The 19320-nt window shown below is 42.1% G+C and overlaps 1 protein-coding gene across 2 annotated transcripts in view; it reads left to right on the top strand.

Annotated features, from left to right (window-relative positions):
• Positions 1 to 226: 226 nt before the first annotated feature.
• LOC308073623 (rho-related GTP-binding protein RhoE-like) overlaps positions 227 to 19320 on the top strand; it is a 528647-nt gene continuing 509553 nt past the window's right edge. For both annotated transcript variants that reach the window (XR_013932017.1, XM_080412642.1), the window contains exons 1-4: positions 227 to 499; positions 1309 to 1396; positions 14614 to 14723; positions 18951 to 19085. Coding sequence is in view for 1 of the 2 variants with exons in the window: in XM_080412642.1 (XP_080268768.1) it covers positions 356 to 499; positions 1309 to 1396; positions 14614 to 14723; positions 18951 to 19085 (477 nt within the window). In the remaining variant the exon portion in view is untranslated. The remainder of the gene's footprint in view (positions 500 to 1308; positions 1397 to 14613; positions 14724 to 18950; positions 19086 to 19320) is intronic.

The following is a 19320-nucleotide window of genomic DNA, read 5'->3' as shown; positions in this document are numbered from 1 at the left end:
AACACATGAGCTGGTAGAGTCTTTTACATCCCATGGCCTGAAGGAACGTCCGTGCTGGTAATTGGCTGGTTGGTTGTCCCGGCAACCGCTGCACATTACTGTCTGACAACCAACTGGCCAATCACAGCACGACCGTGCTTCTGGGCTATGGGATGTAGCCTGTACACCGTATATAAAGGGCTGAGGCGGCGTCAGCACGTCCATAGAGTCCGTATATACAGTGGAAGGTTACAGTAACAACTACTACTGCCTTGGAGCGATCATAACGGGGGAATAATAGATATTATCTGCATTATAATAATGTCGATCTGAAGAGGAACTCGTTTTTACTGGCACTTGGGGAAAAAGTCAATGAATGAAGGATTCTAAATCTGTCTCAGCTAAACCCGGACCCATGGATCCCACCCAGAGTGTGAAGTGTAAGATAGTGGTGGTGGGGGACAGCCAGTGTGGGAAGACTGCCTTACTGCATGTGTTTGCCAAGGACTGCTTTCCAGAGGTATGTCATGTTATTATGTTATAGGCTATAGCCTAGATCAGTGCTTCTATATAAATGCACCATTTACCATTTTACCATTTAGTGCTTCTCAAACACTTTATATAGCCTAGATCAGTGGTTCGCAAACACTTTATATAGCCTAGATCAGTGGTTCTCATACACTTTATATAGCCTAGATCAGTGGTTCTAGTACACTTTATATAGCCTAGATCAGTGGTTCTAGTACACTTTTTATAGCCTAGATCAGTGGTTCTCAAACACTTTAATTTCAAGGACCCCCCATAACTGTGAGAGTGTACACATGTAACCAAATGGTCCATTTGGTTCCATTTGTACACTCTCAGAGTTACAGGCTTGTAAGGGTCCATTTGGTTTCATTTGTACACTCTGAGTTACAGACCTGTAAAGGTCCATTTGGTTCCATTTGTACACTCTGAGTTACAGACACATAAGGGTCCATTTGGTTATTTGTACACTCTCAGAGTTACAGACCTGTAAGGGTCCATTTGGAACCCTGGACCCCACTGTGAGAGCCACTGTCCTAGATAAAAGTCTTACCTTTTTGGATGATTAAAGGACGTGCATTGGTTTGTTTTGTAGGACAATCTATAATACAGGGTGTGTTGTTACAAAGTAACTTATCTAAGCCGGACATGAGTGTAGTTGTTCATGATGATGACATAGTCAGCTGACATGATTGATGACATATACTGACTGTACGTTGTTTCTGACATTATAGGCGTGCGATTAATTAATGATTTCTATTCATAACAATATTGCTGTTTCTGGCTTTTTCTGTTTTTTTTTAGAATTATGTTCCCACAGTGTTCGAGAACTACACAGCCAGCTTTGAAATTGACACCCAAAGGATAGAGCTGAGTCTCTGGGACACATCAGGTAAGATCTCTATAATAATGCCATTATGACACATAGTTAGCCTATAATGGTGGTTGTAGCTTTATTACAATTGTACTATATTATGCCAAAGAATCGTAAAGCAAGAAACAAGCTCTGCAAGTGGAGAATAATATCCAAATATGATAAGACTGCTTCAGAATCAGATCAAGGGGAGGTTTACTGTACGTCCTCTCGCAAGCCTCCCCTCCCCTCCCACTTTCATGCCTGCAGTGAGAGACACACACACAGACACACACACACACACACACACGCACGCACACGCACACGCACACACACTTCACAGCTCTCACACTTTTCCCCAAATCAGACGTGTGTGTGCCAATTATAAACCTGCCAGATCATTATTTTACAATCTTTTTTTTCTCTTTCTGATCCTATGACTGTTACGTCCATAGACTGACTCTGAGAAAAGTTCAGGTATTAATGCTGACACACACTTAGTTGCTTGCATCACTTGGGTGCAGCGGTGTAAAGTAACTAAGTACATTTACTCAAGTACTGTACTTAAGTACGATTTTGAGGTATTCTCATGGAGTATTTCCAATTTTCAGTACTTTTACTGCTACTCCACTACATCTCAGAGGCAAATATTGTACTTTTTACTCCACTCCAATTATTTGAAAACTTTAGTTACTAGTTACTTTGCCAGATATATAAATTATTATATTATAAAACATATATTAACCACTTCAGCCCTATTTCATACATAGGCTATTTGAAAATAGCCGATCTACAAGTTCAAGCTCGCGACACGTTGTGAGCTTGTAGATGTGCCATTTTAAAACATTTTTGTACTTTTACTTTTGTTACTTTTAAGTACATTTTGATACCAATACTTTTGTACTTTTACCCACTTGAATTCCAGACTTTTACTTGTAACAGAGTATTTCTATACAATGCAGTATTGATACTTCTACTTAAGTAAGAAATGTGAGTACTTTTTTCCACCACTGCTTGTTGGGTGACTTGTTGTTAGTTAGTGTTACAAAATGTTTACACACACACACACACACACACACACACACACACACACACACACACACACACACACACACACACACACACACACACACACACACACACACACACACACACACACATCTCTGGGGAATCTCCAGCTGCTCCAGGTCTGGTAGGTAATTACCTCCTTTAAGGCCCAGCCTGGGAGATAGTTGGGTTGTAAACCCCCCAGCCTGCCTGTGTGAGCTCACACAGTTGGTGTTTGGTGGAGGGTGTGTGTGTGTGTGTGTGTGTGTGTAGAAGGAATTTTCTCTAGAGATCTTTAGAGTAGTAGACAATGCTGACTGTGGCCTCCCTCCCCACCCCCCAAAAACCAAGAAGATCAACAAACAACCTATGTATGGTGGTGCACAACATTAGGAGGGGGGGGGGGGGACAGAGAATTCTCAGAGTTTACAGACCCGTTGGACCATGGACCCCAACATTGAGAGTCAGTGGTTTAGAACATCGGTTCTCAAAGTGGGGTCCCTGGGGGGGGGGCGTTCCAGGGGGTCCCCAGCAAAATGCGTTAATATAGCATCACAATAATTTGAACCACTTTTATACTTTGCTATTCAAAAATAGCAGATCTACAAGCTCATAGCGCAGCACTACGAGCTATCAAAATAACAATTCTTCTACATTCTCTAACTGTGGAGACTTCTTGTAAATTAAGTAATGCAGATGTTTAACAATGATTTAACTCTTGAGAGCGTAAAATGAAACCAAATGGACCCGTAAGGGTCCATTTGGTTTCATTTTACGCTCTCAAGAGTTAAAGATCTATAAGGGTCCATTTGGTTACCAACTCTCCATCATTTAGCTGGGGACCACCTGGAACCCCCTCAAGGACCACTGGTGGTCCCTGGACCACTGGTCCTTATAGAGAAAAACCGATTGTAGAGCAAGCTTTTGGAGTTTTGTAGTAACACCAGCTGTTACTGTGATGGTATTAGTATTTGCACAATTGGCAGATCTCTGCATACATTTATAAATGTTGGCCTTTATGTGAAACGCTGCCAAATGTACCATGACCTGACCAACATTATCTCTGTTTAAAAGTGGAACAGAGTTGTTTGAGTGTTTGGGTTGGTCTCTGTGTGGGGCTAGCTTTTCCCTTGAATCCCCTCCAGCTCCCACCCTCTGCTTGCAACCTGTACACGCTGAACTGGGTCATGTTTGTACACGTATGAGTCCTCTCTGCATCACTCATGTCATTAAAGAGAGGGTTTTGTGAAGGTGTGCTGCAGAGTCAGTGGCGCTAAAAATGAGATTTACATTATTATTTGACTAACTTGTAGCTGCACTTTCACCCTATTCAATCCGGGAACGCATTTTGTGTCATTTTAGATTTCCTTTGGCTATTCAAAAAATAGCAGATATACAAACTCATAGTGCAATTTGTGCAAATCTTTGAATAAGCGAACATTTGTGACTCAAATACTTGCTTCTGGGGGTCCCTGGAACACAATATTTTGAGATGGGGCAGCGTAAATCCTAACAGTTTTTTTTAAAAGCCTATGTTGCTATATCAGTGGTTCTCAAACTTTTTCATGTCAAGGACCCCCAAAATGATATGTATTTGGCCGCGGACCCCCATCTCAAAATATTTTGTTCCAGGGACCCCCCCAAAAGCAAAGATTTGAGTTAAAATTGTTATCCTTAAAAATATATATATATATTCAAAGATTTGCTCGATTTTTTAGTAGCCAAAGTATAAAATACTGGTTAAAGTGGTTACACAGATGCGTTCCCGGTCTTAATGGATTTAAAGAGAGAGTTTTGTGAAGGTGTGCTGCAGAGTCAGTGGCGCTAATATGAGATAAAAGGCAAGGAGAGTGGCCTCCCAGGAGGTCTGTCTTTATGGTTCTTTGTTTCTCTAATGTGCAGAGGCGTTAATGAGCTTTCCATTAAGTGGCTCATTAGTGGTAACTGGGAGGTCATCTATAGGGCATTTTGTCAACCCCCCCCCCCTGCCTCCCATGAGCCACACTTAGTTTTTTTGTCTCTTGTGCTGCAGTTGTCACCTCAGGCCAGTTCATAACACAGTAATGTGGCCTTATGGGGGATGTCACAGGCCCTCGGGTACGGGCGGGGGAGTTGGGCTTTGAACCGTACACGCTGAAACCCCCAGAGTTGATCACCTCTTGAGACTGTTGTTGAGAGTGTGAAAATCCCTACGGGTCCAATTTGTGGGTGGGGGGGACATTCAGCAAGTTGTCTTTGTGACTGTTTTGTTTTGCTTTTAACCAATTAAAACCGGGAACGCATCTGTGTAGCATAGTTCACCCCCAAAATGTATTTTTCCCCTATCGATTAGTCACCCCATGGAGACTTGAATTCATGGATATTTTTTCAGTTTTTGTCGCATTCCTAAGCCAATACTTTGATGACCGGCAGCGGTTCCGGTAGGAGACACAAAGAGTCTCCTTTGTGTCTCCTACCGGTCCGCTGGTTATCAAATGTTTGGCTTAGGAATGCGACAAAAACAAAAATATCCATGAACTGAAGTCTCCATGGCGTGACTAATCCATAGTCGATCGTTTTTGGGTGAACTATCCCTTTAACCATTATCTTATTCTTTGGCTATATAAAAAAAAAGAAGCAGATATACAAGCTCATAGCGCGGCACTCTGTGAGCTCGTATATCTGCTATTTTTCAATGGCCAAAGTATAAGATAACGGTTAGAGTGGTTAAAATCTAAAATGACAGATGGTAGTAGTATATGGCCTGCCCTTTGCACCACAGTGGCATTGTCCCATTACTTGCTTTGTTGTCTGTTGTTTTTACCTTGCTCTGTGCAGCACAAGGCTCTATGCACAGCAGCCATATTATCACTTCCTTCACAGGTGCTACCAATGATACTAATGAAGGCTGTGTTCCATTTAGTGGAGCACAGTGGTTCTCAGCTTTTTCAATTTCCACGAACCCCATAACTCTGAGAGTGTACAAATGGAACCAAATGGACCCGTAAGGGGCCATTTGGAAACCCCTTAAAGGAATAGTTCACCCACAAAATGACACATTTTCTATCAATTACACTTGATAGAAAATTAGCACTTTTTTGGGTGAACTACTCCTTTAAGGAACCATGAGGGTCCCTGGAGCCAAGTCCCTGTAGCAGCAAACCATGTGTCATTCACAAAAGAGTTGTACCGATACTACGGAAAAGCTGTCGATACTGGCCTAAAATGCTGGTATTGGTATCGGCAAGTATGCCAGTCTATGCTTTTCCGGGTCCATTTGGTTACATTTGTACACTCAGTTAGAGAGTTACAGACCTGTAAGGGTTCATTTGGAACCCCCTCACTGCCTGGACCCCACTTTGAGAACCACGGTCCTATATATTATTTTTAAATTACACGTTGATATTGGATCAGTACTCGGTATCGACCGATACACAAGTTGTAGGTATCGGCAGTGGTGGAAAAAGTACTAATGTTTTACTTAAGTAAAAGTATCAATACTGCAATGTAGAAGTACTCTGTTTCAAGTAAAAGTCCAGAATTAAAAATATACTTACAAATATATAAAGTACAAATACAAATACAAAAGTATTGGTATCCAAATGTACTTAAAGTACCAAAAGTAAAAGTACTAAAATGTTTGAAAATAGCCGATCTACAAGCTCACAACGCGTCGCTATGCGACGCGTTGTGAGCTTGTAGATCGGCTATTTTCAAATAGCCTATGTATAAAATAAGTGATTAATGTATGTTTTATAATATAATAATTTATACCTGCAAACTAACTAGTAAGTAACTAAAGTTTTCCAAATAATTGTAGTGGAGTAAAAGTACAATATTTGCCTCTGCAGTAGAAGTAGAAGTATTGAAAATTGGAAATACTCCAGTAAAGTAAACATGCCTCAAAACTGTACTTAAGTACAGTAAATGTGAGTACATGTACTTAGTTACTTTACACCACTGGGTATCGGTATCGGAAAAGTAATTTTTTTTATTGGTACATCTCTAATTCACAATAGGCTGTACATTTAGTTCCTCGTCAAATACTGTATCTCCGAGGCCTGTGGACTAAACAAAGGACTGTTTTATTGAGTGCTGCATGTTCTTGGGGGAGTGTACTGTTACTGTTACTGTTGCTACCTGGTTTCTCCTTGAAACATTTTGGATCCTGACAGAAACGAAACCCAGGGTACTAGCGGTAAAACCCACTTGCGACTCAACGTCAAGGTTAGAATCCGAACTGCCGGTTTTGTCAGGCACACGAGTCATGCTACCTGTCAGAAAATTGTCACGGCAGCACAAACTTTTTTTCCAGCATTCCGAGGTAGCTGTCTAACTCACTTTATCCCATTAAGACCGGGAACGCATCCGTGTGTAACCACTTTAACCATGATATTTATACTTTGGCTATTCAAAAATAGCAGGTCTACAAGCTCATAGCTACGAGCTTGTAGATCTGCTATTTTCCCTTACAGTCCCTGGAACAACATATTTTGAGATGGGTGTCCGCGGCCAAATACATATAATTTTGACATGAAAAAGTTTTGTTCCGGGGACCCCCAGAAGCAAAGATTTGCGTTAAAAAATGTAGTTTCCAAAAATATATATATTCAAAGACAAATTTTCACGATTAAAAACAAATAGCAGATCTACAAGCTCATAGCGAGGCACTCGGTGCCGCCCTATGAGTTTGTATATCTGCTATTTTTGAATAGCCAAAGTACAAAATATGACTAAAATCACGTTCCTGGATTTATTGGGTTATTTCATTCAAAATGGGAGGTATATTATCACCACCGGTGCCATATCTGCAGGTTCATCTCGGAGGGGGAGATTCTTACAGTACAGCGCTACAGGAGGGCTGTTACTTTCTCTTTTGTGATCTGAAAAATGAGTGCGTGTCAATGGTCAGGGATGCAGTAACCCACAGATTGAGCGAAGGTCCCGGGAGAACGCTTTGCTCAGCACATTAAAGAACGTGTTCTCCATCATCACCAGGAGATTAATGTCCTGTTCCGTTTCACTGGTCGGGGGGGAGGAAAGGTCTTCAGCACCTTTAGATCTATCGGTTTACAAATGGAAGACGCAGCGCTCTCACTGTTGTTTCTCAGAATGTACACAACGACTGTATATCTTGAGGTTGTCCTGTTTCGCAGGCCTCCATTATTCTCCTGGAAGGGTGTTTTTTACGTATAGGTTGACGATACTGTGGCTATACCATGACACTGCACAGTTGATGAATTGAATATACGCAGGACCACAATGGAAACAAGTCCCCCAAGGACATTTTTGTGTTATCCTTTTAGGCCTTAATGTCTTACTGCACCACGTGCCGTTGACATTTCTGACTAATAATGTATTCAATCAATCAAACACAGTCAAATATTTAATTCCTGGAAGAATGGCTTGATTATGGATTATGATTATGTGTGTGTGTGTGTGTGTGTGTGTGTGTGTGTGTGTGTGTGTGTGTGTGTGTGTGTGTGTGTGTGTGTGTGTGTGTGTGTGTGTGTGTGTGTGTGTGTGTGTGTGTGTGTGTGTGTGTGTGTGTGTGTGTGTGTGTGTGTGTGTGTGTGTAGCCATGCATGTCTGCTATGGAAGCATATGTTGCGCAGTGAAAATATTTTTGCTTTTTTTTTTAAAGATTGGAGCATTTGAAGTGGTCAAACCAGAGCCATTCAAGGAGAGTTACGTCACCTCCGTCCACTTCTTCGGGCCAGGTCTTCTACATATAGGATTCTATTGGCGAATAGTGACAAAGTCCTAAACTGCAAGGTTACAGAATGCAGTGGAGTCTATGGGCGTTTGTAACTATTTCTAGTTTACATGGACCACGTGACGTGACCGATGCTGTTTCTTCCCCCTCAGTGGCGGAACTCTCTAACATAAGGCTCTGGGTCAAACTAGCAATGTGTTTAGAAGCCTGGTTTAGGAAACGGAGCTAGTTTTGGGAGGCTCCTTTCATACTGTTTCACAACTCGCATAATAGGACACGGGCAATGCCAGACATTGCCCGTGTTTTTCAGTCGTGAGAATTTATTTTGCTTTAACCCTTTAAGACCTGGAACGCATCCGTGTCACTTTTTGATTTGATTTAATTATTTTACACTTTGGCTATTCAAAAATAGCAGATATAAAAGCTCATAGCGCGGCACAGAGTGCCGCGCTATGAGCTTGTAGATCTGCTATTTTTGAAAAATCTTGAAAATGTGTGCAAATCTTTGAATATATATTGCTTTAAAGCGAAATTTTTTAACTCAAATCTTTGCTTCTGGGGGGGTCCCTGGAACAACATATTTTGAGATGGCGGTCAGCGGCCAAATACATATAAGTTTGGGGTCCTTGACATGAAAAGGTTTGAGAACCACTGATATAAGTTTTTTCAAAAAACAGTTAGGATTTAGAAGACATTTTGGAGAATCAGCCACAGGTCTTAAAGGGTTAATCCATGGGAAGTGTGTGTCTGCGTGTGTGCGTGTGTGTCTGAGGGCTCAGGCTGAAGGCTCAGCGTTGAGCAACAACGGCGGCTAATGAGGTGTCAGTCAGTCAGCGGTGGACTCTGCACACTGTGTGTGTGTGTGTCATTGTTTGTGTACTTCCACACGGTTCATTCAGCAGCATTGGCTGTAATGAACCCATCTGTCCCGTCAACTCAAAACGCTATCTTAACCTAACCTGTGCTCCTGATCGATAGAGGGTTGGGTTGTGCACGGGGGGGGTAGGTGAATGAAGGCCAAATTATTTCCATGCTCCACTGGAGAAATGTCCTCACTTCCTCATATGTCCAAAACGGTAACTTTTCAGGATTCAAATTCAAAAGTAGCAGATCTACAAGCTTGTAAATCTGCTACTTTTGATGCTTTTGTGTGACGCTGTAGTGTGATACAAACAGCAACAATATAGTGTGCACTCACTGAAAACACGCACAAACACACACGCACACACACACGCACGCACGCACGCACGCACGCACACACAGATTGTCAGCCATGAATGGGCGTTGCACCGCTTGCTCGGCATGGCCCAGTCGCTCAAAACATTTGAATTAACTGCAGCAAATCATTAGTGAAACAAATTAAAATGATTTAAATGGCTACGAGTAATTGACATAATAAACAATTGGTTTTGTGTGAAATGAGTGGTGGAATGACATTTTCCAAACCACAGCACATTATATAGGTTATGTTCAGAATGTCCTGGAAACAACAACAAGTTCTTGCTCAAGTCACCTCTGTCTGAGTTCTGTTGGAGTATTAACCAGGAGGATTGCATCTGTGTAACCACTTAAACCGTTATTTTATACTTTGGCTATTAAAAAAATAGCAGATATACAAGCTCATATCGCATACGAGCTTTTAGATCTGCTATTTTTTGAAAAATGCAACTCTTTGATTATATATATATTCTTTTAAAGCGAACATTTTTAACTCAAATCTTTGCTTCTGGGGGTCGTCCCTGAAACAAAATATTTTGAGATGGGGGTCCGCGACCAAATCATCCTATCATCCTATAATTCTACAAAGCTCTGTCTGTGCGTGTGTCCCCAAAATCTCTTCTGACCGGTTCTCCTCAGTGGCTGGAGCAATTGATCTGCTTTTGCACACAGCCATTGACCATCAGCATGTGCACGGAACACCGAAGCCCGTTCTTCACTTTCCCTAAATGTCAGCTGTTTATTAGCTTTTTTGTGTTCGCTGGCTCTCAAACTTTTTCCATGTCAAGGAACCCCAAAATTATATGTATTTGGCCGCGGACTCCCATCTCAAAATATTTTGTTCCAGGGACCCCTAGGAGATCTGCAAAAATGTTCACGATTTAAAAAAAATAGCAGATCTACAAGCTCATAGCGCGGCACTCGGTGCCGCGCTATGAGCTTGTAGATCTGCTATTTTTTAATAGCCAAAGAAATCTAAAATGACACAGATGCGTTCCCAGGTTAAAGGAGAGAAGGTAAATTTGTAGACAAAAAAAAAACCCACGTGTTTGTCTTAAGATGATGGCCATATGTTGTTCCATTAGCCTGGACTTGCCAAATCCGGCTCTCATGCGGACCAAACCTGCTGTGGATGTCATCGCCCTGTCATTACACGATCAAACTGCTTCTATAACGCGTGTAAACAGGAAGCCCAACTAGTTTAAACTCCGATCTGCAAGGTCGCGACGTGTTGCAAGTTGCAACGTGACACGTCGTTTAGCTTATAATGTCTGCTATTCCCCCCCCCCCCCCCTCCAAATGTTCACCTGTTTTCACTGAACGTTTGCCTGCTGCTACATGACATGTCCAGAATAGAATACTGCTGGGGTTCAAGTGGTTGGAAGAAAAAGTCTTGTGAATTTCAACCATGTTCGGCATGAAGGCGCCGACGGTGCAAGTCGCTGCGTGGGTTATAGTTAGTCGTTATACATTCCTTTTTCAGTAGAGGAACTACTCTGCCTCCCCAGTATGTATGCTGCTTCTGTATAGAGGCACGCAGTGTTGCCAGATTTTGTGAAAGACATAAGCAACCAGGTCTAGGAAAACGAGCCCAAAAGAAGCGACTAGGCCACTTGAGCACTTATACCTAGCCTAATTTTATATGCATCGGCTATTTGAAAATAGCCGACCTACAAGCTCACAACGCCTCGCGATGCGACGCGTTGTGAGCTTGTAGATCTGCTATTTTCAAAAACTCTGTGGAATAATTTGATTTTTTTTTTTTTTAAACATTCTAACAACACAAATGCTCCCCGGCACAAAACATGTACTGTATGAAAATATTAGAGAACCAATGGTTTAAAAAATACTGTGTTACAAAAATGTGTGTAGCAAGCCTAAATAAGCAACTACACGTTAGAAACCGGACCCCCAAAAAAAAACGCAACCCTCAACCTACAAATTTTTACAAGCAACTTCACAGAAAAATAAGCCCCCCCCAAAAAAAAAGTTGCGTATAACAAGCGGACATGGCAACACTGGAGGAGGCATGCCTTTGTGTTGTCATCATCCAATAACAGCAGCTGTCAGTGACACATCAAGAGCACAGGAGGACCCCCCCCCCCCCACCCCCCCCCACACACACACACACACCCCCCCCCCCCCAACAGCCATGATTAAATACCTCGGCCCACTCCCCAGTCCCCCCCGCCGCCATCTCCAGGGGTTTGTTTGTGTACCTGTCAGCTAAAAACCGGGGGGTGAGGAGGGGAAGCCATCACCTCGCTCACTCTGTTTGGAGTTCCTGTGGAATCTCCTAGGGAGGAGCTAGTAATCTGGAAATATAACAAAGATTCCGAGAATTCCTGGCATTGGCACGCTATTCCACACGGTGCTGACGCTCAGAGAGAGTCAAGGTGGTGTTTTTAGACGCTTCGGAAAGGATTGGGTGCTAGGAGCTTGTGAGGTCATACATACCTGTTGCGTTTTGTTTTTCTTATGTTATGAGAGGCAGTGGTCAGAGTCAGATAATTAGGCAGGTCACATTTATTACGTAATCGTCTAATCGCAATTATTTGAGATGATCGCAATTATTTTGTCATAATCGTCATAATCGTCTCCATGTTGAAAAATGTTCATTCATAAAAAAAAACTGAAATAGCTGATCTATAAGGTTACAACGCGCGTTGCAAGCCTGTAGATCAGCTATTTCCGTTATTTGAACCTTTCTTTTGGTATAAAATGTATAAATGTCAGTACTTTCTTTGTATATTTAAGTTATTTGACATATCTTCCCTGTGCAATTTTTGATTACGAAGCCTAAAAAGGCGAACAGAATCCAATGTTCAATGCCGAAAACACAATTTAATCATTAATCGCAATTATTAGTGTGACAATTAATCGTCGACTTAAATTTGTAATCGTGACAGCCTTCATCAGAGAAGTAGGGCCTCTTCTAGGTTGATCATAGGCCTATTATCTCTGCATCTCAGATGTTTCATCTTATTACATGAAGTGGAACACAAAAGCTGCCTCATAAGACATTAAAAGACTCTTGATTCCATATTTAGACCGAAACCTCAGCAGATGAGACTGAACTCTGTTCTCCACTGAATGTTATGCTAAATCACATCGCTGTCTCACAGAACTGGTTTATTATTCTTCATGAGTGAATTAGGCATTTAAAAAAAAAAAAGACATTCAGTCAATGGAGTGAACTGGGAATCAAGTCCTGAAATTGTCTGTGAATCGTGGATACAGCTAGCCAGCAACAAAACTACTGGCTTCATAGAGGAAAGCCCGGCTGGCAATAGTTTAGATCAGGGGTCTTCAACGTTTTCAGGTCAAGGACCCTCTAGCTGAGAGAGAGATGAAGCAGTGCCAGGGACCCCCTACTCTATATTGTATAAAATTGTGTTTCAGATTAAAGTTTTTTTTTTACTTAGTCTGCTCTTTTTTCCCTCTACACCTATAGCCTCTTTGCCAAAAATAGCCGATCTACAAGCTCTCAACACCTCGCAGCACGAGGCGTTGAGAGCTTGTAGATCTGCTATTTTTGGCTAATGTTTCCCTCAGAAAAGGAATTCTGGGGTTCAAGTGGTTAATGTAAAAAAACTAAATCCTATCACACAAAGATTTGGCGGACCCCCTATAGTAGCTCTGAGGACCCCCTAGGGGTCCCGGACCCCTTGTTGAAGACCCCTGGTTTAGATGAATTGCAATAATTGACTACTAGGATTAGGGGTGCAATGACCGATGGTGCCACCCATACTAAAGACATATGCACTGCAGCCATGGTGGATAATGGTGTCCACTAAATGGCAGTAATGGCATATTATTTACACTCTCCTCCATGAGTTGAGAGACCTAATTGCCTACGGCGATGACAAACATTTCATGCATAGCTATTCTTCCAAAAGTAGGAAAATACTATTTTCTTCCACTATTCATTTTATGAAGTCCCTATTTCTTTTTAATGAGCCCAAGGTGAGGCCGCTGGCAATGTTTGTGTGCTGGTCAGAAATAACTGTATTCTTCTATGGTCAGAAATAACTGTATTCTTCTATGCTAATTCCCACGCTGTGCTTCAAGCTGGGCGGGAGACCCACAGGCGTAGCTGCTGAGCTGCTTGCTTGAGATTGTATTAATTCACGGATGTCCTCAGTACCAGTGGTGTAAAGTAACTAAGTACTTAAGTACTTTTACTTTACTAGAGTATTTCCAATTGACTATACTTTTACTTACACTCCACTACAATAGTTACTTTGCATATATAAATTATTACATTATAAAACATACATTAACCACTTTAGCCCTATTTGATACCTAGGCTATTTGAAAATAGCCGATCTACAAGCTCACAACGCGTCGCATCGCAACGCGTTGTGAGCTTGTAGATCTGCTATTGTCAATCATTTGAGTACTTTTACTTTAGTTACTTTTAGTACATTTTGATAGCAATACTTTTGTACTTTTACTCAACTAAATTCCGGACTTCAAGTAACAGAGTTCTTCTACATTGCAGTATTGATATTTTTACTTAAGTAAAACATTTGAGTACTTTTTCCACCACTGCTCAGTACTTACTCCCATAGCATTAAATAACATTGAAGCAGTGACTGTGTTTTGAACACATAACTGCTGATGGTGCCAGAGAAATAATGGCCTTAATAGTAGAGAATAGAGATGTCCTTTACAAATATGGACTGTGTCAAAGAATTCTGGATCAAGCCGTATTTGCTGACACAAAAGGAGTCTGAGACACCTCACAATATAAGATTGTTTATTAAATAAAAGTCTAGTTCTCTAGACTAGAGACAGCAGGGAGAAAGGATAGCTACTGTATATAGAAAGATAAGGGAAGGAACTGCCTTTGTGACAAGACCCAGCTGTACCCAAAACAATAAACACCAGGCCTGTGCAAGGACATCTTGACTCTGAAGGCTAAGCAACATAACTATAAATTATATATATTCTCCCACAACTGTATGATTTGTTTTCCTGCTTCAATTGCTTTATCTATAGAAAAGTATTTGGTGATATGTTCCTCCTTTTTATGCAATTTATCTTTTTTGAACCCATTCAAACCGGGAACGCATCTGTGTAACCACTTAAACCATTATTAAACTCAAATTGGAGATTGGGGTCCGTGGCCAAATACATATAATCTTGGGGGTCCTTGACATGAAAAAGATTGAGAACCACTGACATAGAAACAGGTTTTTCAGAAAACTGTTAGGATTTATAGACATTTTTAGAATCGGCTTCAGGTCTTAATGGGTTATATCTCATGTTTTGATTCCTCTTGTCTCTCCAGGGTCACCCTACTATGACAACGTGCGACCTCTCTCCTACCCCGACTCGGACGCCGTCCTCATCTGTTTCGACATCAGCCGACCGGAGACCCTAGACAGCGTGCTGAAGAAGGTGGGTGGGGAAAACTATCCTCGGAGGAAGTTACTGTTTATCTGTATTAATTTTGTTTACTTGTAAATGTAGAAGGAAGTGGCTTGTTCCTCCTAACGGCATACAGAGTCTCCTGACCCCTGTCTAGAAAAGGCCACTCTTTCTGATACTGGGTCAAGTGGCTTCTAAAAAAAAACATCATCTCCTCTGGCATAAATCTAGGTCTGTACCACAGAGAGAGGCCACCATTGTACCTCCAACGAGAGAGGATGCTTGGTCGTAACAATGGTGTCACGCGCCGAAAATAGCCGATCTACAAGCTCGTGCTTGCGATGGTGCCGCACCCATACCCAGGCTTACAACAACGTATACATTATGCTCAAGGTTCAAGGTTGTGCTTTATTGTTACATCTTGTGTACAGGTACATAAGAGTAATGTTTGTTCGGCTTCCTTCAGACAATGCAGCAGCATAGGTAATGATAATGATAAAACCGTAAAAAAGATACAAAAACGTAAAGGATAGAGTGAAAAAAAGTGAACATCAGCGTATGTGCACTTGCATATGATCTTGGTGTATCATATACACCAGCATATTTTGTTTTCAGTAGCTGCCACATTACTTTATGTAAACAACTTCACAGTAACTTCTATATACAGCAGTTTAGGTAGTATAGGAACAGTTCAAGCATATTAGCAGTGGTGGAAAAAGTACTCACAATTTTTACTTAAGTAAAAGTATCAATACTGCAATATAGGAATACTCTGTTACAAGTAAAAGTCTGGAATTCAAAATGTACTTGAGTAAAAGTGCAAAAGGGATCGACGATTTTCAAATGGCCAAAATGTATATAGGGCTGAAGTGGTTAATATGTTTTGTAATAATAATAAAGATCTATAAAGTAACTACTAAACTAAAGTTTTCAAATAATTGTAGTGGAGTAAAGGTACAATATTTGCCTCTGAGATGTAGTGGAGTAGAAGTAAAAGTACTGATAATTGGAAATACTCCAATAAAGTAAAAAATACCTCACAATTGTACTTAAGCACAGTACTTAGTATAGTAAATGTACTTAGTTACTTTCCACCACTGCATATTGGAGTGCTTGAACTGAGGGAGGGAACATAGATCCGTGAGAGAGAGCGAGAGGGGGGGGGGGGGGTTAGATGACCCCGGATCCTCTGATCCTCACGTGAGGTCACTGGGAGCAGCGGACCGGACCTTTGTTCCCAGCAGAGTCCCAGACATGGGCCATTGGACCTAGCCTGACCTTTGACCTGTGATGTCAGTCAGGGTTCACATTGTGCCAACTGAGTTGAGTGTGGTCCAAGAGGAAGAAACGAGAGGTGGGGGGGGGGGGGGGGCTCATACCCTGGAGGGAACATAATTACAGTCTGTTTTTCTCTGTCATTCGTCCTCTCCGTTGGAACACACAGACACAGTGTGCGCACAGCCACGCACACGCACACGTGCGCGCACGCACACGCACACACACACACACTCCACATGCACACGCACGCGCACACACGCACACACGCACACACGCACGCACACGCACACACACACACACACACACACACACACACACACACACACGCACACGCACACACACACACGCACGGACAGACACACTCCACATGCACATGCACACACATACACATACACATGCACACACGCACACACACACACACACACACACACACACACACACACACACACACACACACACACACACACACACACACACACACACACACACACACACACGTTGGTTGGTATTACTATGCTTGTCAGGACAGCAAAGTTTCAGGATGGCTATGTATTGTTATAGAGGGTGATAATGGTCACTCCAACGGGCTGGGAGGTGTTGGGGCGGGAGGAGAAGGACGAAGGCTCTATGTCCTCCCGGTGGGGGCTCCTCACTGGCAGGTGAGTCAGTAGGATACAACAGCAGTGACAACACAGAGATGTGTGTGGGGAGGAATTAATTGGCATAACGACTAAATTGGGGAGAAAAAGGGGATAATTGTCTACTCAAACTTTTAGGGAAAAAATTAATAAATAAAAAATCCTGTTGCTATATACAGCAACATCTAAAATGACACAGATGCTTTCCTGGTTTTAAAGGTATAACATCGTATAGGCTTTCCCGGTCTTAATGGGTTAAAGGGACAATGTCCCATCATGTCCCTTTTTTAAGAGACAAAACCTCCCTGACCCGAACTTGAATCCTTTCCCACCTGTAACCTTATCCCACAACATCTCTCTCTCTGACAGAGACAGAGTCCCTGTTTACTCAGCCACGCTAGACAACTTTTCCCAAACTGAACACATAAACAAAACTGTTTGCTCAGTCTCATTGTAATAAAGATATTCAATAAAACAAAACAAAAAAATGAATGCCAGATTTTGTTACTATGTGTGCAAACTTCCCATGCAAACCGATAGCCTAGCCACTCTGCTCTACCGAGACTCCGTCTGATCAGCACAGCTGATTTATTTAATATTTTGATTATGTGTGCTGTCATGCTCGTTTGAGCACGGGTAGAGAGCCTATTTCAACCAATCGGATCGCTTGGTTGGGACTACCTGTTTTATTATCAAAAACAGCAGATCTACAAGCTCATATACAAGCTTGTAGTTTGTACAACTGCCATTTTTGAAAATGTTTGAAAAATATCAAACGTTGGGAAGATTTTGAATTTTTATAACTTCTCTTCTGGGGGTCCCTTGGCACAAAACCTTTTCAGACGGGGGGGGATTGGGGGGGAGGCGGCCAACTACATATACGTACATTAATTGTGGGTCCTTGACATGGAAAAAGTTTGAGAACCACTGTCACAAGGCAGATAGAACTGAGCATTGTGGGGCGCCCGCTGGCCTAGCGGTCCAGGCGCATACCACATAGGCTGGTAATCCAGCTTGACAGCGTGTCGCGGGTTCGACTCCCAACGACCTATGCTGTGTGTCACCCCCCCATCTCTGCCCATTTCCTGTCGGCCTAATTTCCTATCAATAAGGGCAGAAAAAGACCCCCAAAAATATCTTTAAAAAAAAAGAACTGAGCATTGTATCCAAACAGAGGAAATTGGAACATCATCATCATCTGGTCCCTGAAAGAGAGAGGAAAGGCATGGAGGAGGAGGAGGCCTGGGAAACTGCATGTTTTTGATTTCTGCAGTCAGTATGGCGGAGCTCAACAGAGGGGCCCTTTGTGTTGTTGAGGATGACTGCATGGCCGGGCAGCTGCTTCAAGGTGGCTGAGTCATTCACAAAGCACTCCATTTCTTTCTCAGCACAACTTGTTTTTCTGTGCAAACCCTTGATTTTTCTGAAGTGGCTCTTTGGTCTCAAACGGCCACAGAAATGTTTCACTTCTTAGCTTATCTCCCCCCTTTCTTTCTTTCTTTCTTTCTTTCTGATGTGAACTATAAGGCCATCACACGTTTCGCACTCACACTAGCAAATGACCCTGATCATCCCCTACATCGTCACTTCCGGCTCCATCTGGACGAAGATACAGAACTCTGAAATGGGGGAAAAAGTTGGTTTTAGCAAATTTTTTTAAATATTTATTTTTGTGCTTTTATTGATAGGACAGTAGACTGACAGGAAATGGGGAGAGACACACAGCAAAGGTCGTCGGGATCGGGATTCGAACCCGCGACACGCTGTCAGGCTGGCATTGCAGCTTAGGGTGCCCGGGCTGCCACGCTGCGGCCCGGGCCTTTTAGAAGGAGTTTTGTCCCTTCAGTCATTGAAGACATACAAACGTCTTCTAAATCCTAACAGTTTTCTGAAAAACATATGTTGCTATATCAGTGGTGCTCAAACTTTTTCATGGACCCCCACAATGATATGTATTTGGCTGCGGACCCCCATCTCAAAATATTTTGTTCCAGGGACCCCCAGAGGCAAAGATTTGAGTTGGCCTACAAATGTTTGCTTTAAAAATATTCAAAGATTTGCAAAAATGTTCACGATTTTTCAAAAATAGCAGATCTACGCGCTATGAGCTTGTATATCCGCTATTTTTGAGTAGCCAAAGAAATCTAAAATGACACAGATACTTTCCCTTAATGGATTAAACAAACTGCTTTGCAGATAGGATAGTTTTTCTGTATACTGTTATGTTGTTTTGTGCTGTATGGTTACTGTATGTGTTTTTCTGTTGTAACAGACTGTGAACATGAATATCCCTGAGGGGACAATAAAGACTATTATTTATTATTCTTTCTTTCTTCCCCAGTGGAGAGGAGAGATCCAGGAGTTCTGTCCCAACACCAAGATCCTGCTGGTGGGATGCAAGTCCGACCTCCGCACAGACCTCACCACGCTGGTGGAGCTGTCCAATCACAGACAGACGCCAGTGTCATATGATCAGGTGAGTGCTATAGCTTGATAGACGTACGGCTGGTGGAACGTTTGAAATATTGGTCGGATTTAGATTTCTGATTCTGTGTAAAATGGACCATTCTATTGCTCTATCAATTTCCTGAGCAATGCATTGTTGAAACTTAGGTTTGCCATAGAGGACTGCAACAGGGTTCGATTCCCATGAGTCTACAACACATGTTGTTGTAGGCAGTGGTGGAAAGGAACTAAGTACATTTACCTAA

This window comes from Gymnoscopelus braueri (assembly GCF_963280865.1).
Source record: "Gymnoscopelus braueri genome assembly, chromosome: 18".
Taxonomy (NCBI): Eukaryota; Metazoa; Chordata; class Actinopteri; order Myctophiformes; family Myctophidae; genus Gymnoscopelus; species Gymnoscopelus braueri.
This window is presented reverse-complemented; position numbering and strand designations above follow the sequence as displayed.